The sequence below is a fragment of the Malus sylvestris genome, chromosome 17 (genome assembly GCF_916048215.2).
Source record: "Malus sylvestris chromosome 17, drMalSylv7.2, whole genome shotgun sequence".
In the NCBI taxonomy this organism is placed as follows: Eukaryota; Viridiplantae; Streptophyta; class Magnoliopsida; order Rosales; family Rosaceae; genus Malus; species Malus sylvestris.
In genome coordinates, this window is record NC_062276.1 from 8,283,832 (window position 1) to 8,308,296 (window position 24,465).

At 36.2% G+C, this 24,465-nt stretch overlaps 1 protein-coding gene, 1 non-coding gene and 1 pseudogene across 3 annotated transcripts; all 3 read left to right on the forward strand.

Moving 5' to 3' along the window:
• Positions 1–4,016: 4,016 nt before the first annotated feature.
• On the forward strand, positions 4,017–6,022 carry LOC126612286 (autophagy-related protein 8C-like). Of its 2 annotated transcripts, none has more exons than XM_050280671.1 (5): positions 4,017–4,160; positions 5,027–5,082; positions 5,165–5,217; positions 5,482–5,600; positions 5,734–6,022. In XM_050280671.1, the coding sequence occupies exons 1-5, from the start codon at positions 4,124–4,126 to the stop codon at positions 5,826–5,828; spliced, it is 360 nt and encodes a 119-aa protein (XP_050136628.1). In that variant the 5' UTR covers positions 4,017–4,123; the 3' UTR covers positions 5,829–6,022. The 2 variants fall into 2 exon arrangements, with proteins under 2 accessions (XP_050136628.1, XP_050136629.1); XM_050280672.1 differs by lacking the exon at positions 4,017–4,160 and adding an exon at positions 4,311–4,334.
• Positions 6,023–14,044: 8,022 nt separating this feature from the next.
• Positions 14,045–14,118, forward strand: TRNAN-GUU (transfer RNA asparagine (anticodon GUU)). Its single transcript has one exon. It is a non-coding gene; the product is annotated as a tRNA-Asn (tRNA).
• A 340-nt stretch (positions 14,119–14,458) lies between these two features.
• Positions 14,459–23,310, forward strand: LOC126611748 ((+)-pulegone reductase-like; annotated as a pseudogene).
• The last annotated feature ends 1,155 nt before the right edge of the window (positions 23,311–24,465 follow it).

The window sequence follows — 24,465 nt, forward strand, 5'->3', positions numbered from 1 at the left end:
AACTTTGCGCAAATCACGGGTAATTTGTCGAAGATTTTCGGTGAAGGAGAAAACACGTGAAGTTTACTGTTCAATCACGCGTTAGTTGCCGACACGAGTGAAAGAATAGTACCTCTACAGGTATTAAGGGACCTCCTATAACTGTCCACCTTCACCTTCCATAGCAAGGAAGACATACAGAGCCTTTCTTCATCTCTAAAAATGTTTTCCCAACGAAACCTCTCGAGTAATTCAGTGTTCCTTATTCCTTGGGGTACCTCTGCGAGCCAATGACTCCAAAGCAAAAGTATCTCATATCACCAGGGTAGAAAGCAAGAGTATCTCATATCATGCACTATCCCTGTCCTTTCCTTTGTTCTTGTTCCTACCTACAAAGACAAGGATAAAGAAAAAAATATGCCGGAACTTCCACTCAAACTCGGGTAAGGATCCGACTGCTTGGAACCCTTCCCTGATTGCCTACCTAGCACTGCTCTCGAGTACTCGCCTTCCACTACTGCTGTACTTTCAAAGAAGCTGTCACATCTGCTTGGAGGACAGATAAGGCAAGTGAAAATGATACCTTGCAGCATGTGGAGACAAGGTGCAGAAGGAACAAGCAGAGAAGAATGCGGTCTGCACGATCAACTCAGCAGAAGGAGTCCGAACTGAGGAACTCGAGAAGCTGCCACATCTGCCTAAAGAAACAAGCAGAGAAGAATGCAGCATGCACAGTCAACTCAGCAGAAAGAGTCTGAGATGAAGAACTCGAGAAGATGCCGCATCTGCCCGAGGACGGTGAACTCGTTTTGACCCTCAAATTCTTGGGTCGACTTACTAGGCGTTGTGGGCTGCACGTGCCGATTCACCACCCTTGAATCAAATCCTTAAAGATCAAGTCACCAACTGGAAGAAGAGTTCATCAATCTTGAAGATCATACCGTTGACCAAACTGCTCAGGTGTGAATTAGAAAGATTGAACAGAGCAACAAGTCGTCACCTTCATCTCGTGCCTGCTTGTCATGTGTTCGAGTTAACCTTCAAGAATCAAGCCTCAACGGCCTTTGAATAAGTTTCCAGCCAAATTCAAGATCAAGCCTCGACAGCCCTTGAGGAAATCACAAGTCCGATTCAAGATTAAGTGTCTACCACCATTGAATCAAAACCTAGTTCAAGAATAAGCTGTGGAAAATCAACAATTGGAGGAATCCAGAAAATCCTCCAACCCAGTTCAAGATCAAAGCTGTGGAAAGTCAACAAGCGCAACAAAATACGTGCCGATTCACCCACTACCAAAGCCAAAGATCATCTACCACATGAAGCTCCTTGTGGTCCAAATTCAACCTTCAAGATCAAGCCTCGACGGCCCTTGAAGAAATTTCAAACAAAAGTTCAAGAACAAGCCTCAACGGCCCTTGAAGAAATCTCAAGCCCAATTCAAGATCAAGCCTCAAACGGCCCTTGAAGAAATCTCAAGCCCAATTCAAGATCAAGCCTCAACGGCCCTTGAAGAAATCTCCAGCCCAATTTAAGATCAAGCCTCGACGGTCCTTGGATCGACGTCTACAGTAAGGGACTTCAAAACGCATCTCCTACACGTGACAAGCACATGTATATGACGCGCCTTGAAGTGGGGGCATTTGTAGACATCGAAATTTCGGTAAATAAATGTTGACCGATAAATCAAAGTGTCAACGCTCATGTATTACATAAATTTTACACGTAGCGTGTGACTCAACGAAAATTGAAATGAGTTGGAAAAGTCATCAAATAGGACACGTGTCAACACCTGGCAGAAACGACTTATTTCATCTGGAATATTATATTCAAAATTAGGCCTTGGAAATTTCTATAAATACAAGCCCATTTCATTCATTTGGGGGAACCAATTCATATTACACCTTGAAGCTCTGAAGCTCTGAAGCTCTGAAACTCTGAAGCTCTCAAGCATCCAGGTTCCCGAAGAATCAAGAAAGCTCTCTTCGTTCTTCGTTCATCGTTCATCCAAGATCAAGCCCCAACGGCCCTTTGGATCAACAATCATCCACCAATTCAAGATCAAGCCCCGACGGCTCTTGAAGAAAGCACCATCGTTCATCATCCGTTCATCCAAGATCAAGCCCCAACGGCCCTTTGGATCAACAACGTCGACAAATCCACACACATCCAACCGTTCTTCAAGATTAAGCCCAAAAGCCCTTGAAGATCTGTTCATCACTGTTTCTTCAAGATCAAGCCCAAAAGCCCTTGAAGATCTGCTCATCACCGTTATTCAAGATCAAGCCTCAAACGGCCCTTGAAGAAACATTCATCCTCAAGATCAAGCCCCAACGGCTCCTTGAAGATCCGCTCAAATCCACCTTCAAAGATCAAGCCCACGGCCCTTTGAAGAAACTTCCAAACAATTCATCCAAGATCAAGCCCCGACGGCCCTTGGATCAACGAAACATCCATAAATCAACACCTTACTGAGATCGAATCAGAGGATCAAAATAGAGAGAGATTGTAACCCAAAATCATCAAACACAAATATTTGTTTGTGCGCGTTGTTCTTGTCTCATTCGTTTCAGGAATTTTCCGTGTTCACAAATTTATGTTTAGTTATTTTTCTATCCTTATATGTTTCCAGTAAGGGGGTCATTTGGAGTGTGGATGACGTTTTTGACAAATCTAAACGTACGAAAATGATCCTATCTCGATGTGTAATCTTCCTGTCTTAACATACATTTTCATCATCTACGACGATGGAGAAGTTGGCGCTCAAGAACATTTTCATTACTACGGGACTAAAGTTTTGGCCACTTGAGTGGGCCTAATGCCTAATGGTCTCGAGTCTCTCTCTATAAAAAAAATTTCTCGGTCAAGGATGAGCCTGCTTATCTCAAATTACAACATAAGAACAGTTTAGAGCATGAGTGTAAGGAGTAAAAGCTCTTAATCAATTGAATTACAAGTCGCTTATAATGTGTAGGTGATTTAACATGTATTGTTCTAAGTTTTTTTAATTAGAATATTATGTACCTTAAAAACAAACTATATTCCTACTCCCAACTACATGTATCGGAATGTTTGATAGAATGGTATTCTAAGTTATGTTAATCTTGGGGACAATTGAACCTCTATTTTTTTTTTTCTGAACAAGGGATATTATCTACACTAAAGGAGGGGGGAGTAAGTTAAGCCTCACAATTGGTTAGCAATAATGTGATTCAAATTTGTTTTTGGCCATAATCAAACCTAAGACCTCTCACTTACAATTAAAAAGGAATACCACTAGACTTTAGTACTAAGTGGCAAGAAACAATTGAACTTGGTGATTCTCAATTGTCAATAAGTGAGGGGCAATGACTCTTAGAGCGTTTAGAACTTTTCACATTGTGTAAGAACGGACATTCCATGTCCTACATCGTAGTTTTCTAAAATTTAATATCGCCTAATTCTCTATTTGTAATGAAATTAGGTGAGAAAAATATTTGAATGAGGGGGTAAAATTCTGTAACATTACCTCTTTGATAAAAGTCAACCATTTATGATAAAAGTTAATATAATAAAGGTAAAATATTTATTAATATTAATCGAAATTATTTATAAATTAAGGGAAGTTCGTCCTACAGGTTGGATAAAGTTGAATGTTGATGCATGGTTGTATGAAGGGTACCGTAATACTAATGCTATTGGAGCAGGGGGTATTCCATGAGATTCTGATGGAAAATAGGTAATTAACTGGATTTTGTTCTAATCTGGGAACCGGAGAGATACTTGCAACTGAATTATGCGGGTTGTTTTTGAGATTGCAACTTGCTTGGAGATTACAGGTAGATAAGTTACTTGTCAAATCTAAGTTTGCTCTCTCACTATTGTTGGTAATGCAAATTCTTGTTCAAAATCATCCTTTGGGTTCTGTCATTTTTACCGAGTCCAAACTTATTTTTTAAAATACAATTCTGGCATGTGTCAAAGTACCTGTTAACTTGTTACACAAGCTTACGTGGGAGGGCATTTGGTAATTTTCTTCCTTTTTTAATTCTATAAAATATTTATCTCTTTCCAATTTTTATTTAATTAAACGCGCACCACTTATTTAAAACCCTACTTTCTCCTTTTATTTTGTTCTCTATAATTGAGGGTTTTCTGAGGAGTTTCCATGGCAAAAAACGCGTTCAAGATGGAGCACCCTCTCGGTACGTATTTTAATTTACAAGAAAATTTTCACTACTATTACGTTTTACTATTTGATTTTTCTCGTGTGATTTTTATTTGGTTCAGAATTGTTGTTTTTTTATTTTTTGGTGTGGGAGTTGTAGAATAGTTCTTGATCGTCAGGAACCCTACCTATATTCTTACATTATTTATGGGTTGGTTGATTGCTCTCTTCTGTGTAATATTCTGCATAAATCCTCTGAAAGTTTTAATTTTCCCATATCCTCTAATATTGTCTAATATCCAGAAAAGATAAATATAAGTTAGGTGCTTTTACGGTGCTGAATTTAGACGGGTCTTACGAACCTTGAAACCTGCAGCAGAAGGCCAAAAACCCAAGAATTATATATTTTCCCTTCTGGGTTTTAATTGTAATTTTTGTTCTTCATCCTGTTACTTTTGATATATGATTGATGTCTGAGAAACTGTTGACAAACACCATGTGGCACACTGTCACAAATTCTATTATGGAAAACCATTATCACTAAATCTTGGTAATGATTTCGTTCTTGAGAAGTTGTCGAAAAACAAAAAGATTTGAGTTGAGCAGCCCTAAATTACGATGAATCTTCGGTAATAGTTCATATAGAAATTGTTGATTCGTTTTTAAAGGTATATGTAAAATATATAGCGTACCTATGGAAGAACAATCGACTAGATGGTTTATGTTTGTCAAGTTCCAGATCTTGAATACTTATTGAACTTCCTTTTCAATATATATGCAAATCTGTGCTGAAGTTCCTCTCTAGGGTTATTGGCCATGGTGGCAGAGTACCCATGTAAATTGCTCTTCTCTTTTTCAACAATTTGTATCGAAGTTTAAAGTGTGTGTCTTTGTACATGCCAGAAAAGAGACAAGCCGAAGCTGCTCGCATAAGAGAGAAGTATCCAGACAGAATACCAGTATGATTGTTATTTCTTTCATTGCAGTTGCTGGGCATGTTTCTCTTCTATTTTTTGTTCTGTAATTCATTGCCTGCTGCAGGTGGTTGTGGAAAGGGCTGAAAAGAGTGATGTGCCTGAAATTGACAAGAAAAAGTAAGTTGTTTCCTAGTACTTATTTGTCTCATATACATTTGACAACCGCTTTCTTCTTTGCTTCAATCTGTGTCATCTCTGGATTCTGGATATCATATAGATTGTGCTAATTTTGTTTGTTGTCTTCACCTGTTTACGCTCTAATTAGTCAACGTACGTGATTGTTTTGTTACACCTATTGTTGTCCTCTTACTCCCAGTATTTTTTTTATATTTTGACAAAATTAAGTAACAAATTATTGGTGCCTGGTTTTCCTGAATGTAGATACCTGGTGCCTGCCGATCTGACTATTGGCCAGTTCGTGTACGTTGTCCGGAAAAGGATCAAGCTCAGTGCTGAGAAGGCTATTTTCATTTTTGTTAAGAATATTTTGCCACCCACAGGTGAGATATAATGGCTCTATTATGGCTCTGTTCTCTTCAATATACTTGATTACTACAAAACAAGAAATTCTGATATCATAGGTTACTATTTTATAATCAGTTTTATAGATACTTCTTGATTGATTTGTTGCAGCCGCTACGATGTCTGCTATGTATGAGGAAAATAAGGATGAAGATGGCTTTCTTTACATGACGTACAGTGGCGAGAACACATTCGGGACATTCTGAAGACAGAAAAATAAAAGAAGTTGCAAGTGATGTAAATTATTTTTCGGTCGAGTCGACGGATTATTTATGTGTGCGTACGTAGATCGCAAAATTGCTGCTTAAGCCTTTTCTTTGCAACTTTGTAATCTAATTCAAGTCTTCAACAAAAAAATTGAAACTAAATTTGTAGAATAAAGATATCCTACTTGCTTCAATGCTTAGTCTTAAATCTCCCAGAGTGGTTCATGTGGGCTATGGGAATCAGGTTGTTCCAGTTTGCTTCCTATAACAATTGGGGGTTTCATATTTCCTATAGAAACCAAACTCATGAGACTCTTATTGAGCTCATCTCCATTTGACTTGAATTTTCCGACTTCTGAGTTGGACTCCAATTTCACATAAACCATTACATCATTAGGACCAAGGGTTCTTACTCCCTCAGAAAGCTCGTCATTATGTTCCCTCTGCCCCCTCTTTTTCATATTAATTTGTAAACTAATTTAAGAAGGACCGAATCGAATGAGAATGAAATTTGAAGGGGTTTTAACCATCAACATACGAAATATAAATACACTGCAAATAAGAACATTGTTAGGTTTATACATAGAAACAACAATGTTACACAATCACTGTAAACGAGAACACTGCTAGCGTTAGATGGAAAATAACATTAAGGTTTATATTGCTCCCACTGAGATAAATTTTTGACACCGTACTTAATTCAAATTGGTGGTGATGGAAGGTTCTCTAAAGTATATATGCCTCCATTATATTTTTTAAAGGAGTGCATTTGCTCAACCCCTAAAGTGCGGGTGACACTCCCCCATTGATTGCCGTTATGTTAGATTAAATTTCAAAATTTGTGTTTTAAATCAATTAAATCTAACCGATCTAACGACAATCAATGGGGGAGAGAGCATCACCCTCACTTTAGGAGGGTTGAGCAAAGTTGCACTATTTGTTAAGATACACATTGTTGTGTCGGTGTTTCTACTAACCAAATTTGAAACTTTATTAATGATTATATACGTAAGTTTTAGAGTTGATTTCTTCTGAGTATTAATGTAACGACCTATTCCCAATTTTACGGTTTTTTTAATTTTAATAAGTGAATTTACGAAAATGCCCTTAGGTGGCTATACGTTATTTTATGGAATGTATTTTATCCTCATATAATTTATTAAGTTTCTTGTCATATTTGGATAGAGCTTGATTTCACGAGCACGTAGGCAAGAACCGTGCGTGAAAAGGAGTTGTAATGAAAGAGTTATTAACGTTTAAAGTTAGGGATAAAATGGTAAATTGGTGGCATTCGTGTCGTGTTTTCCGTGTTCGTGTCATACCCGATATCTTAACGGGTCGTGTCGTGTAACACCTGTTAAAATAAACGGGTAAAATGACCCGACCCGATAATATTAACGGGTAATATGACCTGACCCATTACCTGTTAAGGAAAATATATTTTAAACCAATAAATAATTAAATAAAAAACATAATACTTTTTTTTAGTGAAAAAAAGGTTGTGCGCCAGTTTTTCGTTCTCTCTGTTTCTAAACTTTCTACACATTTGCGATTGATTTCTCCTTTAGTATATTCAATCCAAAAGTTAAGAAAAATCAATTTCCTTTGCAACGAGTGCTGCATGAATTTGTTTTATTTATGTTAAATTTATGAGAGAATTTTTATAAGATTTGGAAAAATATGTAGATGGTAAGTGAAATGGGTGGTGCCTGAAAACTATATATGGTACCAGCGAAAATATGGAATAAATTCAAAGGGTAAAACGTCACTCATGAGTCATGACCCCGCAGAACTGAGTACTACTGAGGACATGCATATATGCCATGCGAATACTGGCAGTCTATAATGATAAATAATACATACTATATTGTCACATCCAAAACATAAAAATGCATTTTTCTTTTAAGTATATATTTACATATCTAAAATAAGAGCATAATAAAAAAAACATTAGAACATTACAAAATAACAAATATTCAAAAGATCTGCAAAATTAAGGACACTGGAACATTAGAACATCTTGCACATTTTCTTCCAATCAAACCCTTCAATTTTCCTCAATCACCATGGGAATAAGTATTGGAACTTTGACTTGATATATTATCTTTAAGAGTTATATTGATGGTGTTTTCATTGAGGCTTTCCACATTAGCACTCTCTTCCGCATAAACTAAACATAGAAAAATCAAACATTGTATGTAAACCATTCAAATTATGGGTACTAAAAATAATTATGAAAAGAAATAAAAAATAGTTCTATATTTTATAAACGCTACACTACCTCCTTTTTCCAAAAAGTCAATCTCGTGTACACAACAAAGCTTGAACCGTGTCTGGCAACAATGAAGTGCGATATTGATCTAGCACTTTACCCCCAATACTAAAAGCAGATTCTGACGCAACAGTTGAAATAGGAATTGTTAGCACATCTCGTGCTAACTGAGAAAGTATTGGATAATGAAAATGCTCCATTTGCCACCAAGAAAGAACATCTATATTATGTCTTCTATCTAGTCTTTTATCATCCAAATACTTCTGTAATTCACCTTTTTCTCCGACGGGTTTTAACGAAATTGGAGCTCTTCCTGGCCAAATTAGCCTTAGTCACAGGTATGAAAGTTGCTCTACTTACTGAGATCTTCATTTATGTGAAATTTGAGAATTGTTGGAAATAATTGAATTTTCCGGCGAGTCGGGGCGGCTGACTGCCACCCACGGTGGTGCATGGCCAGATGGCCGTCGATGCTATTTTGAGGCTAAATTAGATGTCTTGAATGATATTCGTATGACGTAGGTTGATCATTTGAACAAAAAATCATTACGATATGTTACTTGGTAAAAATATGAATTAATGATCTGACCGTTTGATCGTCACCAAACTTTAATATATTATAATGCATAATATTTGAGGATCATAGGAACTTACGGATCAGGAATCCGACGTACGGATCTTCCCAAATTGGATTTGTAAGTTCGTAAAATAAAACGTTGGTCGCCACTTGAATTTGCAATTAGCGGAGATCCAACCGTTTGATCATAACGAAATTGTAGGATGATGTTTTAGAAGCATAATGTGGTTATTTGGAAGTTACTGATCGGAAATTCGAGGGCGGATCTTCCAGATCAAGTCACGTAGGGATGTGTTTTAAGTAAGTTACACGTTCTATCGATAAGAATTCTGAGATGTGATTTGATAATTGTTATAAGCGCTGATTGTTCGTGACGTCTAGATATTTGTACTAGGGGTTGTAGCGTGGACTCCAGGTGAGTGGACTTTTGTTTTCTATATATACGTATATATGCTTTACGATATCCCGAAATTGTTTTTAAATAAATTTACGAATTAAATGATGTGTCAAGGATGCATTATATCTTAGTATTTGCATTAGTATAGTTATTCATACTATGGAATGATGCTGCGGATGCCAGGTAAGCTTCAGGTGAGTATATCATGATGATAGTTGTTGTATTGTGTATGGTTATATATAAATGCATTTAGTGCTCCTTATCCTGCACCCCGGTGTTAGTGCTCCTGCCTGTGGTCAGGGCGCAGTCCTTCACGTGATGTTCACCTCCAGCACTGCAAGCTAACCTTGGATCCAAGTTAGGTGCACAATCTTGTTGTACAGACCATTATAGGTGGTTTCGACTCGTAGGTGACCCGCGATTATTCGCACAGTCTTCACGTGGTCGTAGCACTTGAGCGTATTTATTTACGCCCAGTCTTATCGTACAGACCACTCTAGGTGGTCGACTCGTCTGAAGGAATTGGTTATGAGCTATAGATTCAGCCGTACAAGTCACTTTAGGTGACTCCAGCTGATATATCATTTTTTATTGATTTACGTCACTTGGCTTATATATTTATTACTGAGATACTTGACATGGCACTTGCTTGAGTTTTTATTGCTTTATGGACGTATTTCTATATACGTATATATATTAATTAATTTCTTGAAAATTATACGGGTTTTACAGTAAGGATTTATTATTTTTGGAAAGAGAAATGGTTTTAAAAAGCTTTTTTTTTTTGCCCCTCCAGGTTAGTTGCTAAAGGTTCGTATCAACGAGGATTCTTGGCGAATCTCAGTATAGGTGGCTATCTTTGAGGGTATGATCCTTACTCAAATTACTGTACTTTACTTATGCTCTGACTTCGCGCGTGAAATTGGTTCATTCCCGCTCACAGCGTACTCTGGCTTTTAGGCACTTTTAGATTCAAATTTATTCATATTTTCCACATCACTATACTTTATGGCTTCGTCACCTTTCAGGTGTCGGCCAGCACAGCTCAATTCAGAGTACTAATGGACATTCCGGGTCGGGGTGTGCCAATTAAACAATGGGATTACAATTAAAATGAAATTGAAAGAATATTGTAGGTATTGAAATTTTGTGTTTACAAATACTAATCGGAATAATTCGGGGTTCAATTGGAAAACAAAAATGGACAAGAACCAATCAGAATATTAAACAATGGGAATATAATTAGAATCTCATTTCTTATTTCTGCCTTTCTTTCCCATGACGACTAGGAAAGGGCAAATGAAAAATTTCACGTTGAGATAAAACTACATCAACTAAGCATAAATCAAACTTCACAACTCAACATCAACTAAGCATAAATCAAAATTCACAGAAAATGAATTTATTCCTTCTAATGATGTTTTGCAACATGGAGAACTCATTATTTTCACTTCTTCAACACTTAGCTAGCGACATTTGGTCACTTGGAAACCTTGTCTTTGTGGTGACACTTATCTTTAATCCAATTGATTTTTCCCTTGACTTTTTCCTTGGTCTTCTCAGCACCAACCTTGGCTTTCCCAAGTCCCAATGCAGCTGATGCAGCTGCGTTTTTCATATGCTTCTTGTCGTTGCTGCTGCTCCTCCCTTCCTCTTTCTGATCTTCTCCAGCAGTCTGCTCATCATTCTCTTCTTGCTCTTGTTCTTGTTCATGCTCGTGCTCGTGTTCGTGTTCTTGGTAGGGTTCTGGTTCTTGATAGTATTCGTATTGTGGCGCAAGTGCGAGTTCATCGCAGCCGTAACTTCCTGATCTCAATGTCCAACCCATCTTAAAACTTCCTCAACGAATTCCATACTCCTGTCGCAATATTTCATTCTTTTGCATATATAACTCAAGACACAAATATGTCATGTGTAGTACCCAAGGAAGAAAATATCGGTAATATCGGAAATATCGGTAGTCCGAAAACACGGAAATATCGATGGAAATATCGGGATAATATCGATATCGATAAAAATTACATGGAAACCACGGAAATTGTAAGAAAAATTTGGAAATTTTTATTGAAACTTTGCAGGATGTTTATTTAGTCAATTATCTATTAGTTTATCACAAAAAATTGGAAGGAAATGCATTGCATGATGGATTTAACATTATCAAGTTGATTATATAGCGAGCTGACAAACATTGTGAGTGTAGAAAATATGTAGAAATTAATGAAAGAAGTCTAAACACACCATAATCATTTATATATAATGAATTAGTACAATATTTTACACTTTATACATTGCATGGTAAGATACATGAGTGACTTAGTACCACATAGAGTTCCTATGAGGTTCAAAATTTTCACTATCTTCATCATCTCTATGTGTAGAGTGAGTGTATTTTGAAGAGTAGTTAGCAACCATGGCAATGGTTTTCAAGAACCAAAACCCAAAAGTCAATAAGAAACCGAATACTTCGGTATTTTTCGGGATTACCAAACAAATGGGATTTGGAAACCAATCCCATATCGAAAATTTTGGTATTTTTCGGGATGGGATTCTCGAACTTCAGGATGGTTTTGGTTTGGGATTTTTCGGTTTGGGTTTGGGACTTTTTCGGTTTGGTTTGAGATTTTTCGGAATTTTTTCCAGCCCTACCATGTAAGTGACCAAATAAAAAATAGAAAAATTAAAAACCACATGCCATTGACTAAGTAATTAATTGACACAATTTAAAATATAATACCACAAAAAAATTGGAAAATGTGCAAATTTGTTTCTTGTAAAAAGAATTCAAAACAAAAGCATATATATAAATATTGTAGCATATTATCACAACAACATAAGTGGTATGGTGGTTAAGGCGCTAAGGAGTTAATGTGGGAGGGGTTCGAACCCCTCTGTGTTCAAAATTGTGACTTTTCAAAAATTTCAGGAATTTTTGAACATAATATCGCGATATTTTGACGAAAACTCATTAAAAGTTATCGATAAAATAGAAATGGTTGAAGTCTAGGTGGGAAATAATTTAATATGACGCACATGTAATGCTTAAAAAGAGACCCAGAGGCCTCAACGTTTTTGGTTGCACAGCAAAAAAAACCATAAAATTAAGCATTAAGGTCAAAGGAACTTAAAATCCTGAAGATAAAATCATAGGGTTTCATTGTCCATGTGGCCCAGAACATTGAGAGATTCTTGAGTGTGCCGATTTGTGTATGTATAGATATCTAATTTTCACATCAAATAATTAAATAGATGATGATATACAACAGTAATAAGGCAAATTTTCCTAGAATAAGAGCTACGTAAGACCAACAGGCGAGATGATAAATTCACAAACCTCTCGTACTAAAATAAAGAATGGTTCATGCACTAAAAAAACTGTAAATTAAGCAAACCCAACATTATCCCACAAACACATACAGAAAAATAGAGTGAGAAAAGTACCTTTGATGTCTGTGGATGGCAAAAGAGCAGATGTGTGGACTTGCGGGCATTGGAAATGGGGGTTTTAGACTAAAGGAGAATTAATTGGAATACACGTAATATATGGATTTTCTCTCTCAATATTTTCATACCTTTTATATAGAAAAGTTGACTGGTTAATTCAAATTTTCATTTCTTCTTCCTATACTTATCTAAATTACATTAATAAAATCTTTTTTGTCAATAAAAAAAAGTAAAAAAACAATTTTGTCTTCTACCACAAAACAAAATCATGAGCAGTAAAGTAAATTCACACAAACTAACTTTTACAATTATTTTTCAAACCCTCATTCAAGGGTGATCCTAACATCCTCTAATTTTGAAAAATAAAATATAAAAAAGAAAATTTCTCTCTCTAATCCACATTTCTTTTTTCTCCCTTTCTCCTTCCCATTTTAAACTAAAAATAAAAATTATTTTCACACACAAAGTGTGGGGCATATGCTAGTTATTATTAATTAAACGCATCGTATCTTAATATTAATTGACACTAATGGTAAATTAAATATATACATGTTAATTGAGATTACGCTAAGTGTCAAATGGGCTGCTCCGACTCATTTAAAGGCGGCCTATTTAATTAACAAATTGTGTTTGAGTCGATCTACTTAATAAAACATTAAGCCCAACCCAACCCGCGGCCATGGCTAATTAGCACTTGGGACGTGCTGGGCGAGTCACTAAAAGGGCAACTTTGCAAACCAAACTTTAGTTATATTAAAAGTTAAAAAAATAGCAAGTGAAGCAAGTGACTTGTAGCTCAATTGGTTAAGAGTTTTCGACTTAGCACTCGAGATCTCAAGTTTGAATCCCTCTTCCCTTATTATAGATTATCCTATCGTTTGTAAAGAATTTTTTTTTTATATAAGAAACTTATTTGAATATGTTATTAAGCTAAATAACACTAATATTAAGTCTTACTAACTTTAAAATATATATTTGTAATTGAAAAATAATGAATAAATGAGAATTTTTATATGAGCCATGGTCCGTAAGATTTTTCATATGGGCCATGGTCACGAACCATGGTCCGGTTAGTCAATAGGGTCTAAATCTTAGGACCGTTCCATTCATTTATTATAAATCATGTTGTATTATACTTTATTTAAAAGAAAAACTAACGAAAAATTCTCAAAATTTTTTAATTTTAATGAAAATGACAAAATAAAGGTGTAAGTGAATAGTACCAGGAATGACTTTTCAAGGTAAAAATATCATTTTAGTTAAAAATGAACATTACGAAAGTGTTTCATTAAAATTCTCTTATTTAAATAAGTGTAGACCGTGTCATGCCTTATTTAAATGGACCATACTTGTGCCGTGCTCGCCGGGTCGCCCATTTGACACCTCCACGCCAATTGTAACCATTGCTCTGTCAGTGTCATTGACATGTTATGTAGCAGTTTTCTTTGGGGCTCTTAAGGATTAAGTAAGGTTTGAGTTCCTAGGGGCTTAAAGCTGTAATAAGGTTTGAGCACACATCTAACCAGTCAGCTGGAGTAGCTCAGTTGGTTAGAGCGTGTGGCTGTTAACCACAAGGTCGGAGGTTCGAACCCTCCTTCTAGCGTTTTTTTTCTCATATTTTTCTTCTTTTATTGTAATTTCATCACCCTATTCTTCTTGTCGAGCCATATGAACGCAGCATTTTTTTCTCATTTTTTCCTTCTTTTATTTTAATTTCATCACCCTATTCATCTCCATCGAGCCATATGAACGCAACATAATCACTGGCTAAGAAGGTGGGCTATGCACTCACCAGTTCAACCTTGACGAGGTTCGTATGTACCATAACATATTCAATCATACTCGGGTTTTTTTTTCTCATTTATTTCTTTATTTATTTTAATTTTATCATCCTATTCATCTCCGTTAAGCCATATGAACGCAACAGAATCACTGGCTGGAAGATGGGCTATGCACTCCCCAATTCAACACTCCCCCAGTTCAACCTTGATGAGGTTCGTGCGTACCATAACATATTCAATCATACTTGTAACATGCAAGCATGCTTAAACATTCCGATTTAAATTACGTTATTTTTTATGCATGTAGGTAATTGCATCATTTGGGGTTGGAAGGGTAATTCGGTCAAAAGATAGTAACTATGTCGAAGCTGGCATAGTGGTCAGTCCATTCGCACCATTTGCTGAATATTGTGTGGTACCATACCAGTTCTTAACAAGAAAGATCGACCCAAATGATGGTATTCCCTTGCCTGAATATATTTGCTAGGTAGTTTTCTGGCCTGAATATATCAGAGTGCGGTAATCACTTATTCCTTATTTACTTACAACTAATCAATTAAGTAGCAATAAGATTAATTCTAACTTGACAAGAATATTGTTGTGATTGATTAATAATGCGTCGGGGTGCCTGGGTTTGCAGCATTGTTGGGAATTGAGGTGCTAGCAGACCCAAAACCAGGTTCCAATGTGTAAATTTCGGCTGCTGCTGGGGCTGTTGGAATGTATGCAGGGCAGTTAGCCAAGCACAGAGGGTATAGGGTCATTGGAAGCACCGGATCAGATGAGTACCAATCATCGTCAATTTGATATTTCATCCCAATTGGAACTTTCATCTGCACCAATCACCGTCAAAGATGTGGTTTATCGTCTATGTATGATTTTAAGAAAGTTGAAGTTTTGCCATAAAACTAAGGGAACTTTAACGAAAAGCACCCGGTACTGTTCATTTTAACGAAAAACCACATTTTTACACTAAAAAGTCAATCATGATACTATTCACTTTACCCTTTATTTTGTCTTTATCATTAAAACTCAAAGTTTTCAAACCCTTTTGATTAGTTTTCCTTAAAACTAATACTAGTAATCTAGAAGGTAATCCAACCCCTCTACTTTCAAGTGGGAGCATGGATATCAAACAATGAGCATGACATGTGGCCTTGTTCTAATTCCAAATTATGCTCATACTGAGCACGGGGAAAACAATTTTTTTTCTTCTTTTAGTATAACGGCAGATATTCGTCCTAGATCCAACCATAAGGGGCCAATGTTTGTCAAAACCAAGCACCATCTTCAAATTATTTGGTTGATAATTATCCAAACTCAACACAATGGCGATCGGCCTACACCCAACCCACCGGCGATCGATAATATCCCTTCCCCCATGAGACACCTACATATTTATCACCTTCTACCAATCAACGTGAATGTTCATTTTCAGGTTCATGGTTTGTGGGTGCGAGAAAAAATTTAACTTCTTCATACGCTAGAGTTCAACTAAGAATCGAATTCCAGTTTGATACATCAAGTTGAAAATAAAGATTAACCGTACAAATTTAAAATTCTCTTTTAATACTCAAAATGACGCAATCTAAATAAAACCCTAATGAATAAAACAAAAATATTTTTTTGTAATTTTTCCACAAAATCTACTTAAAGAGCAACGGCTCCTAAGATTTTGTTTTAAGACCGTACAGAAATTTAAAAGTTTAAGACATCTAGCTATATATGTTTTCATTATACCAAAGGACCGAGTTCATATATATATGAGTGTAGCACCTTCGTTTGGAATTTTAGAATATGAATGAGGTCAATTATTTGAAGTGCCCTTTCAGTAACTATAGAACCAAAAATAATTAAATAAAATTAACATATATTTAATTATTTATGGCTATTTAATTACTTAGTTGCAGTAGTATTTAACATAATGTGCAAAGGTTTGGTCCTTCACCTTTGTGAGACTTTGTCCTCACATTCTTACATATACCTCCTCACGTGTGGAGAATTTTCAAATCAAACACGTGAATAGCACAAATTGGGTGACATGGAGTTGGACTTCACATGTGAGCCAACGTAGCTCTGATACCACGGAGGAAGTTGAGGTTCCACCATAAACAACTGGGATGGAGAGTGGCAACTTCTTGTACGCTCTTGCAAGGTTTGGTTACACTTATGTGAAACTTTATCTTCACATTTTTTTTCACAACCTTTTTATTGTATATGAGATCACTTGTATTAAAGAATTAGTTTTTTCCAGCCCATGATGAGTTTTCTTAAGTCTATTAATAATTATAGTTTTAGAGGATTAAGTTGATTTTCCAATTGTAGTGGTTCTCCCAACCCAATTGGAGTTATTTTTCAATTTGAGTGGTTTTTTCAATTGGAGTTGTTTACCCAATTTAAGTTGTTTTTCTAAATGTAGTTGGTTTCTCAATTGGTGTATGATTCATAACTAGATTTCAATTAGGATTGGTATTCCTTATTGAAGAAGACCTCTATTATGCTATATAAAGGGACTATTGCACTAGTTTTGAATTGGATGTGCGAGGAAAAAGAAAAAAGAAAAAAGTGTATTTCTTGTTCTTGTTCTTTCATGTTTTCGTCAAGTCTTAGTCCTAGAGACTTGGCAAGATTCTTCATTGTGCTCATTATTGATATAGTAATAGCTTGTTGTTGCTGCCCCCGTGGACAAGAAGTACTTCTATTACGGTTTCATTCTTGGAATTACTATGTTTTAGTGTGTGAATGCTGAACTTTGAAATATCTATTCAATGCAATATTATTATGAGTTTATACATGGAAGATGTTATTCACTACACGAAAAATGGCCTTTGGGCACAAAATTAGGGACACAAATGAGGTGTTTGTGTTTGTTTAAACATCAATAGGGTGGAACAGTGCTCATTCCGTAATGGGCACCATGTATTGTGCCCAATGTTAAGAGAAATGGACACAATCACATTATTGGGCACAAAACCATGACTTTTGTGCCTTTAATGTTAGAAATAGATTTTTTTTATTAATTTGCAATGACACCATAAATATAATCGTGCCCTGTAATTTAATATATTTAATGTAAAGGTAGATTTTTTGTGCCCTTTGTTTAAAATAATGTTTTATACGAAATGAGAAAAGCAGTTTCCTCAATCTTCACGCCTCACTCTCTCCTCATTTCCTTCCTTCCGCCTCTCTTTGTGTTTCCCCATTCAAACCCAGCCTCTCATCTCTCTTGCTCTCCCTTCCCCAATTGAATTGAGCCTCTCTTCAACCCCAGGCTCTCTCTCTCTCTCTCTCTCTCTCTCTCTCTCTCTCTCTCTCTCTCTCTCTTTCTCTTTATCTTTTCCCCAAATTTTTTTATTTCCCTCTCTTTCTCTCTCTCACCTCTCATCTCAATTCTAAACTTCAGTTCACATCTCACGCAGAAACAAAATTTGCAAATCCTTCCCCTTCAAAGCTCACACACACTGTGAATCGTTGGGTCTCAACTTAAGTTTCTAGTCGAGTTCACATATTCTCAGACTTTGCAAATCTTTCTCCTTCATACAGAATCTGCAAATCAGTCAGCCTCAACTCTCATCTCATCCCCAGTTCCCCTTCAGTTCAGTGTTTGCATAATGTGATTCCTTCCTCTCCACTTCGTACCAGGTAAAATGGTAAGAACTTAGAACTTGTATTGGTTAATTTAGTTAATAATTTGTGATTAATTTTAAGGTTAGGGTTAGGGTTCATTTGAAACAAAAGGGGAACTGAGCTTTTTTCTCTTTTTGGTTATAATCAAAGGGAGATTTGATTTGGTTCAGATTCAAACAAACCCATTTTTGCCTCTTTCATCTTTGCCTTTCTCAGACTCCGTTCATGGATGCCATTTGTCAGCTGGACAACCACCGCATCACGGACTCTTCTCGGATATGGGCTTTTCCTTTGTTATTTTTCTATGATTTTTGTGTATTTTCTAACGACTTTTGTGTGTGTGTGTATTTTTTTTCTTCCTGTATTTCATCATGCAGGAAAGTCAAATGTCTCATCAAGGAACCTTCATTTTTTTCTCACTAATTATTTGGAGCTTGAATTGAGAATGTGCTTAAATTCGTTTGATTTGTCTACAAGTTTGTTTTATAAAGAAAATCAAAGAAATGTGAGTTTGATAGTTGGTTTTAGGCTTTACATGTAATATAAATATGCTAATTTTGTTGTAGTCTGCTGGGAAACACATTCTCATCATGAACCACATGTCTTGTTATCAATAGCTTCTGAGTTTGTTCATGATAACATATAACACCCTTATATCCTAGTTCATAGCCAACAAAAACACATAGCGATGCTCTTGGTTGCAACTTGTTATTATTATAAGGCCTGATGTAAGGATATACAGTAGTGCCAAATATTTTCAGGTTTTGAAGTTGAGGTTTAACCCCAAATAACAACCGATAAGGAGACTTCATTCACAAAATCCTACATGGCATCCTATTTATTAAAAACACAGAATGAGCACAAGCATGAAACCCCAAGGTTTGAGGTAACTGAGCAGTTGTCATCAAAGTTATAGCTGTTTCTATGATATGTCTATGTTTTCTTTCAGCAATTCCATTTTGCTGAGGTGTGTATGGACATGAAACCATATGAAAGATTCCCTTAGTTTGCAGAAAACCCTTAAACTGATTACTATTAAACTCTCCACCCCCATCTGTATGCAAGCATTTAATTCTAACATCAAACTGAGTATAAACGAAATGATAGAAATTCTGAAAGATACCAAACACTTCTGATTTATTTATCAAGGGAAAAATCCATACATGTCTTGTAAACTCATCCACAAAACTCACATAATATCTAAACCCTTCTACAGACTTAGTTAGTGAAGGACCCCAGAGATCCGAATGGACTTTTTGAAATGGAAAACTACATTGTTCTTTCCTATATAAGAAAGGTTGTCTAGACATTTTCCCAGATATACAATAGGAACATACATGCTGTGAATCATCAGAAGCACTAACTATATCAAATTGTTGCAACATAACAGAGAGAACTTCATTACTAGGATGGCTTAATCTTTGATGCCACACTGTTGACTTAACCTTCTGACCAAGCAAAGTAGTTGACTTTTGAGCTAGAGAAACTAAATTCTTTGAAAACATCTTGACCGAAATCTAAAACAACTCACCATCACTGCTCCTTCTGTGGTATATTATAGCCTTGGTTACCTTGTCATGCACATAGAAGTTAGTATCATCACATATGAACCAGCAATAGTTGTCTTTGCACATTTGTTTGATAGATAAAAGACTAACAACAATAGTTGGAACATGTAAGACATTTCTCAAAAGTAATGAATGAGGTAATGTCTTCAAACATGTAGAACCAATATGTTTGATTTGCAAACCTTCACCATTGCCAATTGTTATTTTATCATTGCCTTCATATGGAGAAATCTGCTGCAAAGAATTGAGATCTGCTGTCATGTGATGTGATGCTTCAGTGTCAATGATCCATGAATCATTAGGAAGAAAGTTGGCTGGAGCTTGAGCTTGCATGGCAGTTAACGTAGGAGCAGGTGCAGAACCTTGATAGGCAAAATTGTTCCTATGATGACAATCTAATGCACTGTGTCCTCGCTTGCCACAGATTTGACACTCAAGAATTGATCCATTTGAACTCAGATTGGTAGACCTCTTCCAGCAATTTGGAGTTGTATGTCCCTTCTTGGAACATATCTGACATTCAGGGACAATATTCGGCCTAGTTTCAGTGTTTCCAGACCATGACTGCCAATTTCCACCATTATGTCCTCCACCTGAGGTATTCCCACGATTACCACCATAGTTTGATGATCTAAAATTACCATTACCATTTGGTTTTGTACCATAGACATTTCTTGTACCAGTATTGGAATTAGGATACTGTCTCTGTGCATTAGTATTCCCAACAAAGCCATATGCATTAGAAAAATCAGGATAGAATGAAGGTTGAGGATGCACTATAGGAAACTGATTACTTGGAAATAGTGATGTATTAGAGAAATCAGGATACACCGGAGGTTGAGGCTGCACCCTAAGAGACTGAGTACTAGGAAATGGTGATGGATACTGAATATGAGAAACTGGCATTGGTAGTGATGGATGCATTACAGAATTAGATGATGATGATGCTCCCTGATTTGGCACTCCAAAAGACGGAGTTGCATTCGAAATCCGTGTAAGAATCCCTCCAGTACTATACATAACCTCATCAGAATTACTTGATGACCCCTGTGCCATTGTAGATTGTGAAGAAGAAGCAACATTCCCTTGCACATACATTCCAGAAATTTTTTGAGATAAACCACTCACCACAGACTTAGCCTCCCTTTCTGCACATAGTAACTGCTCTCAAAATTCCCTTAAGGACATAGTATTGTCTCTTGTGTATATCATTGTTCTAATCTCAGAATATTCCCTTGGTAAACCAGATAAAGCAGCAACAATGAAATCATTATCAGTTACAAATTCCCCCGCAGCAATCAACTGATCTTTAATATTTCTAAGTTTAGACAGATATTGATCAATAGAGTCACTACCCTCTGTGTGGTCTAAAATTCAGTCTTTAACGTATTCACCCTTGCTTTAGAAACATAAGCATACCTATCTTGAAGATTTGTCCAGGCCTCATGAGCAGTCCTAGATCCCAAAACATGCTCAATAGACTCATCAATCAATGTAGCAATTAACAAACTCAAGAGAGCAAGATCAAAAGCTTCCCATTCTGTATATGCCTTAGAGATTTCATTTGTAACATCACGATCAATACTAACCACAAATTTTGGTGGAGGTGAAAGTGACCCATCAAAGTGATCAAACAACTTATATCCTTTGAGAACATATTTGAACTGAAATACCCATTTCGAAAAATTCTTGTCATTCAACTTAATTGTCAACATTCCCAAAAGGCCTTCAATTTTTACAGATGAAGATGCCATCGCTATGGTCTAGATTAACGGTCTTATCAAGAAACAACTCTCTCCTCAACACTTCAAGAAGAACAAAAATAACAAGAAATGCTTCAAATTTCAACTAACAGTGGTCACAAAAATTCAACTATTCGTCACAAACATTCAAAGAAATGGCTTCGTGCCCTCAAATTTCAACAACTCTTCAAAGAAATTCACAGAAATGGCTTTGTGCCCACAATCTTCAATTAACTAATCTTTTACAAACATTCACATAAATGGCTTCATGCCCAACAATACGATCAATCTTGAAATGACTGTGTACCACAAACAAACAGTAATGGCTTCGTGCCGCAAACAAGCTAAATCTACTACTCCACATAATTAAAGCATGATAGAGAATCGAAAAGAATAACCTGATTCGCACCAACTCAAAACTCCAGAAGAAAAAAAATTCCAATACGTCGACGAACCCCAAGATGATCAAACCTTCAGCACCGATAATCCTGAGATAACCCAGCCCACAACAAAACCGATGGCTCTTGATACCATATTAACACTATGAATCTGAAGAAATGAAAGGTTTACAGAGAGAATAGCAAAAGAGAAAAAGAAAGAGAGAGAGAAATGTAGAGACTTTTCAGATTACTTTCATTAGGTCTTAATGCTTACAAGCTCTGCTATATATAGCATTTTACACTTGTTATCTCCTCTTCATCCACCTAACTAACTTTTAACCATTCAACTAACTACCAACAATTCTCAAATGTTTTTTTTAGCTGACATGGCACACACCCTTATTCTACTAATGACATGTGTCTACACTTATCAATATGTCGGTGCCCTTTGAGGCCAAAGGACACAAATAATTTATTGTGTGCAGTGCCCAATTTTTTTATAGTGATTGACACTCAAAAAATATAATTTTCCTTATAAATTTTCACCTTACTGTTGTACAAAAATTCTAATAATATCTCCCTTACAGCATCTCAAATAGCCTCAGTAGATGATGCTGTTTGGCTATTTTAATGGAAAAATCACAAAACCTAATTAAGCTCTAAGAGGCTCGCTATATGTCTCGCTACTTTGACACTGTGAATAGTCCCTCGCTAGATTTAGCGAGGAAGGGAGTAAGTCGCAGGCTCACTATACATGAACAAATCTTATTTCAATGTTCTTCCTCCACAGGCTGCACTGTTCTTACTCCACACGCTGACTAGGTCGTGGACTATGGATACGTCGACGACAGAGTGATGAATTTTGTGGAAATTTTGACGAGATTCGGCTAGTCTATTCAAGGACGACGACCAAGGCCATTAGATCTGGGATGACGGAGTCCTTGATGTCAATTGTAACGACAACGACAAACCCAGTTAGATATGTGATGATGGAGCCTCTCAAGTGGCCATTAAAAAGTTGAATTATTAAATAATAGAATATTATAGTGTTTGTTAAAACAGAGATATACATATTTCTTTCTCTAATTAACTTATCTAGATCAATTTTTTGTTTGTTTCGATGGTCTATAAATTTCTGTGGTTTTTAGGTTAGGTTAATCAAGGAGGATTTTGGATATGATGACGCTTTTCACTACCAGGCCGAGACAGATTTTGATGCTACTTTAACCAAGTAATCATTGTTTAACAAATTAGCATTAAGATTCTGAGAAACATATATATGAACATGAAGACTGAAAATTTTACAGATATTTCCCCAGTGGAATTGATGTGTACCTTGACAATGTTGGCGTTGAAATGCTTGAGGCTGCTCTCAACCATGTCAACAAGCATGCAAAGATCCCTCTTTGTGGCATGATATCAGGCTACAGTAAGGTTATTTAAAACCATTACTACCCTTTGTCTTCTTCATACGTATAACTGTCATACACATATATTTAATTATTTGTAAGCAATATGACCCAATATCACATGCATAAAAAGACATGTTACTGGAAATTTATATATCTAGACATGTGCATATGTTCGTCCGTTTCTCAAATGCAAAGCTCATCTATTTTGTGCAGGTTGGTAGAGGGGGTGAGGAATTTGATGAATTTAATCGGAAAGGAGGTGAATATGCAATGGTGGAATTGTGAGTTCATACTTGCATCGTTGGGGGGATTTTGTGAAGGAGCCACCTAAAGGAAGGCAAGATTGGTTATTCTAAGCTCAAAACATTCCATGGAACTGAAAATTTCTTGGAGAGCTTAGGACCTCTCTTCACCAACTCTAATGTGGGAAGACTAGTAATCCAAGTCAAGTAATAATATTCGGTTGAAGTAAATCTATGTTAAGGCATCAATGCTTCATGAAAAGGATGTCATTAAGCCATGGTTGTTCGTTGAAATTGAAGTCTCTAGAATTGCTAAGTTGTTAAGAATTTAAAAGCATTCATACTAATTAATATAAAATTATTTAGATACACAAAATTGACATATGTACTTATGGACACATTTTTTTAGTTTAGAAAAAAAGTTAAAGAATTAGTTAGATAAAGAAACATATTTGAATGGTTGGTAGGAGAAATTGCCAGAGAATTAAGAAAAGAGCACACAAGGTTTGTAGGGGAATTGGATTCAATCGCTAGAAACGGGGTGGTGTGGAAACTGCCTCACATTGTGCATGAGTTACACGGACAAGTATATCAATGCCACCAATCTTTTGCTCATGCAATCTTTATGTTCCCTAAAAACCCCAGGCACTTATCACAATGTGCCAATGTAGTGAACATTCATGCGTTACCTCCATTCCCTCAGGCCACTATTATTCTCCCACAATCCCCGCAAGCTACCAGTCCTGACTATCTTACATATGATCTGTTGCAAGATATTGCATGAGGTACTTAAATTATTGGATTAACATAAACTCTTACATTAGACTTAGGCCTTCCACAGTGGAGAATAATTAATCATAAAATAGGAAAAACGAAAAATTAAGTAGGTTCCACGCTTAATAGTACAATTTAGCTTTATTGTCACTATTGTAGCAATAATATTATCATAGGAATCAAACTCATCAAGGGTTTTGATTTCTGTTTATATGAATCAAACCACCAGAGCATTGTGGAAGTTCTACTTCCATAGTGGTATGGATAATGATCTGTGTTCCCTCCATAGAGGAACCTACTTGTCCCACCACTTATAATTAACATATCTTCGTTGTATGAACATCAAAACCGGAACCGTCCATTCTCTTTATTATCATCTAAAGATCATATCTGCAAAATTTCATTTACTTTGGAGGTCTTTTAG

Excerpts from the sequence above, each read along its gene's own strand:
- LOC126612286 (XM_050280671.1), top strand. The coding sequence starts at position 4,124 with ATGGCAAAAAACGCGTTCAAGATGGAGCACCCTCTCG. Across the intron at positions 4,161-5,026 it reads CAAGATGGAGCACCCTCTCG|AAAAGAGACAAGCCGAAGCT; the intron begins GTACGTATTTTA and ends TGTACATGCCAG. Across the intron at positions 5,601-5,733 it reads GAATATTTTGCCACCCACAG|CCGCTACGATGTCTGCTATG; the intron begins GTGAGATATAAT and ends GATTTGTTGCAG.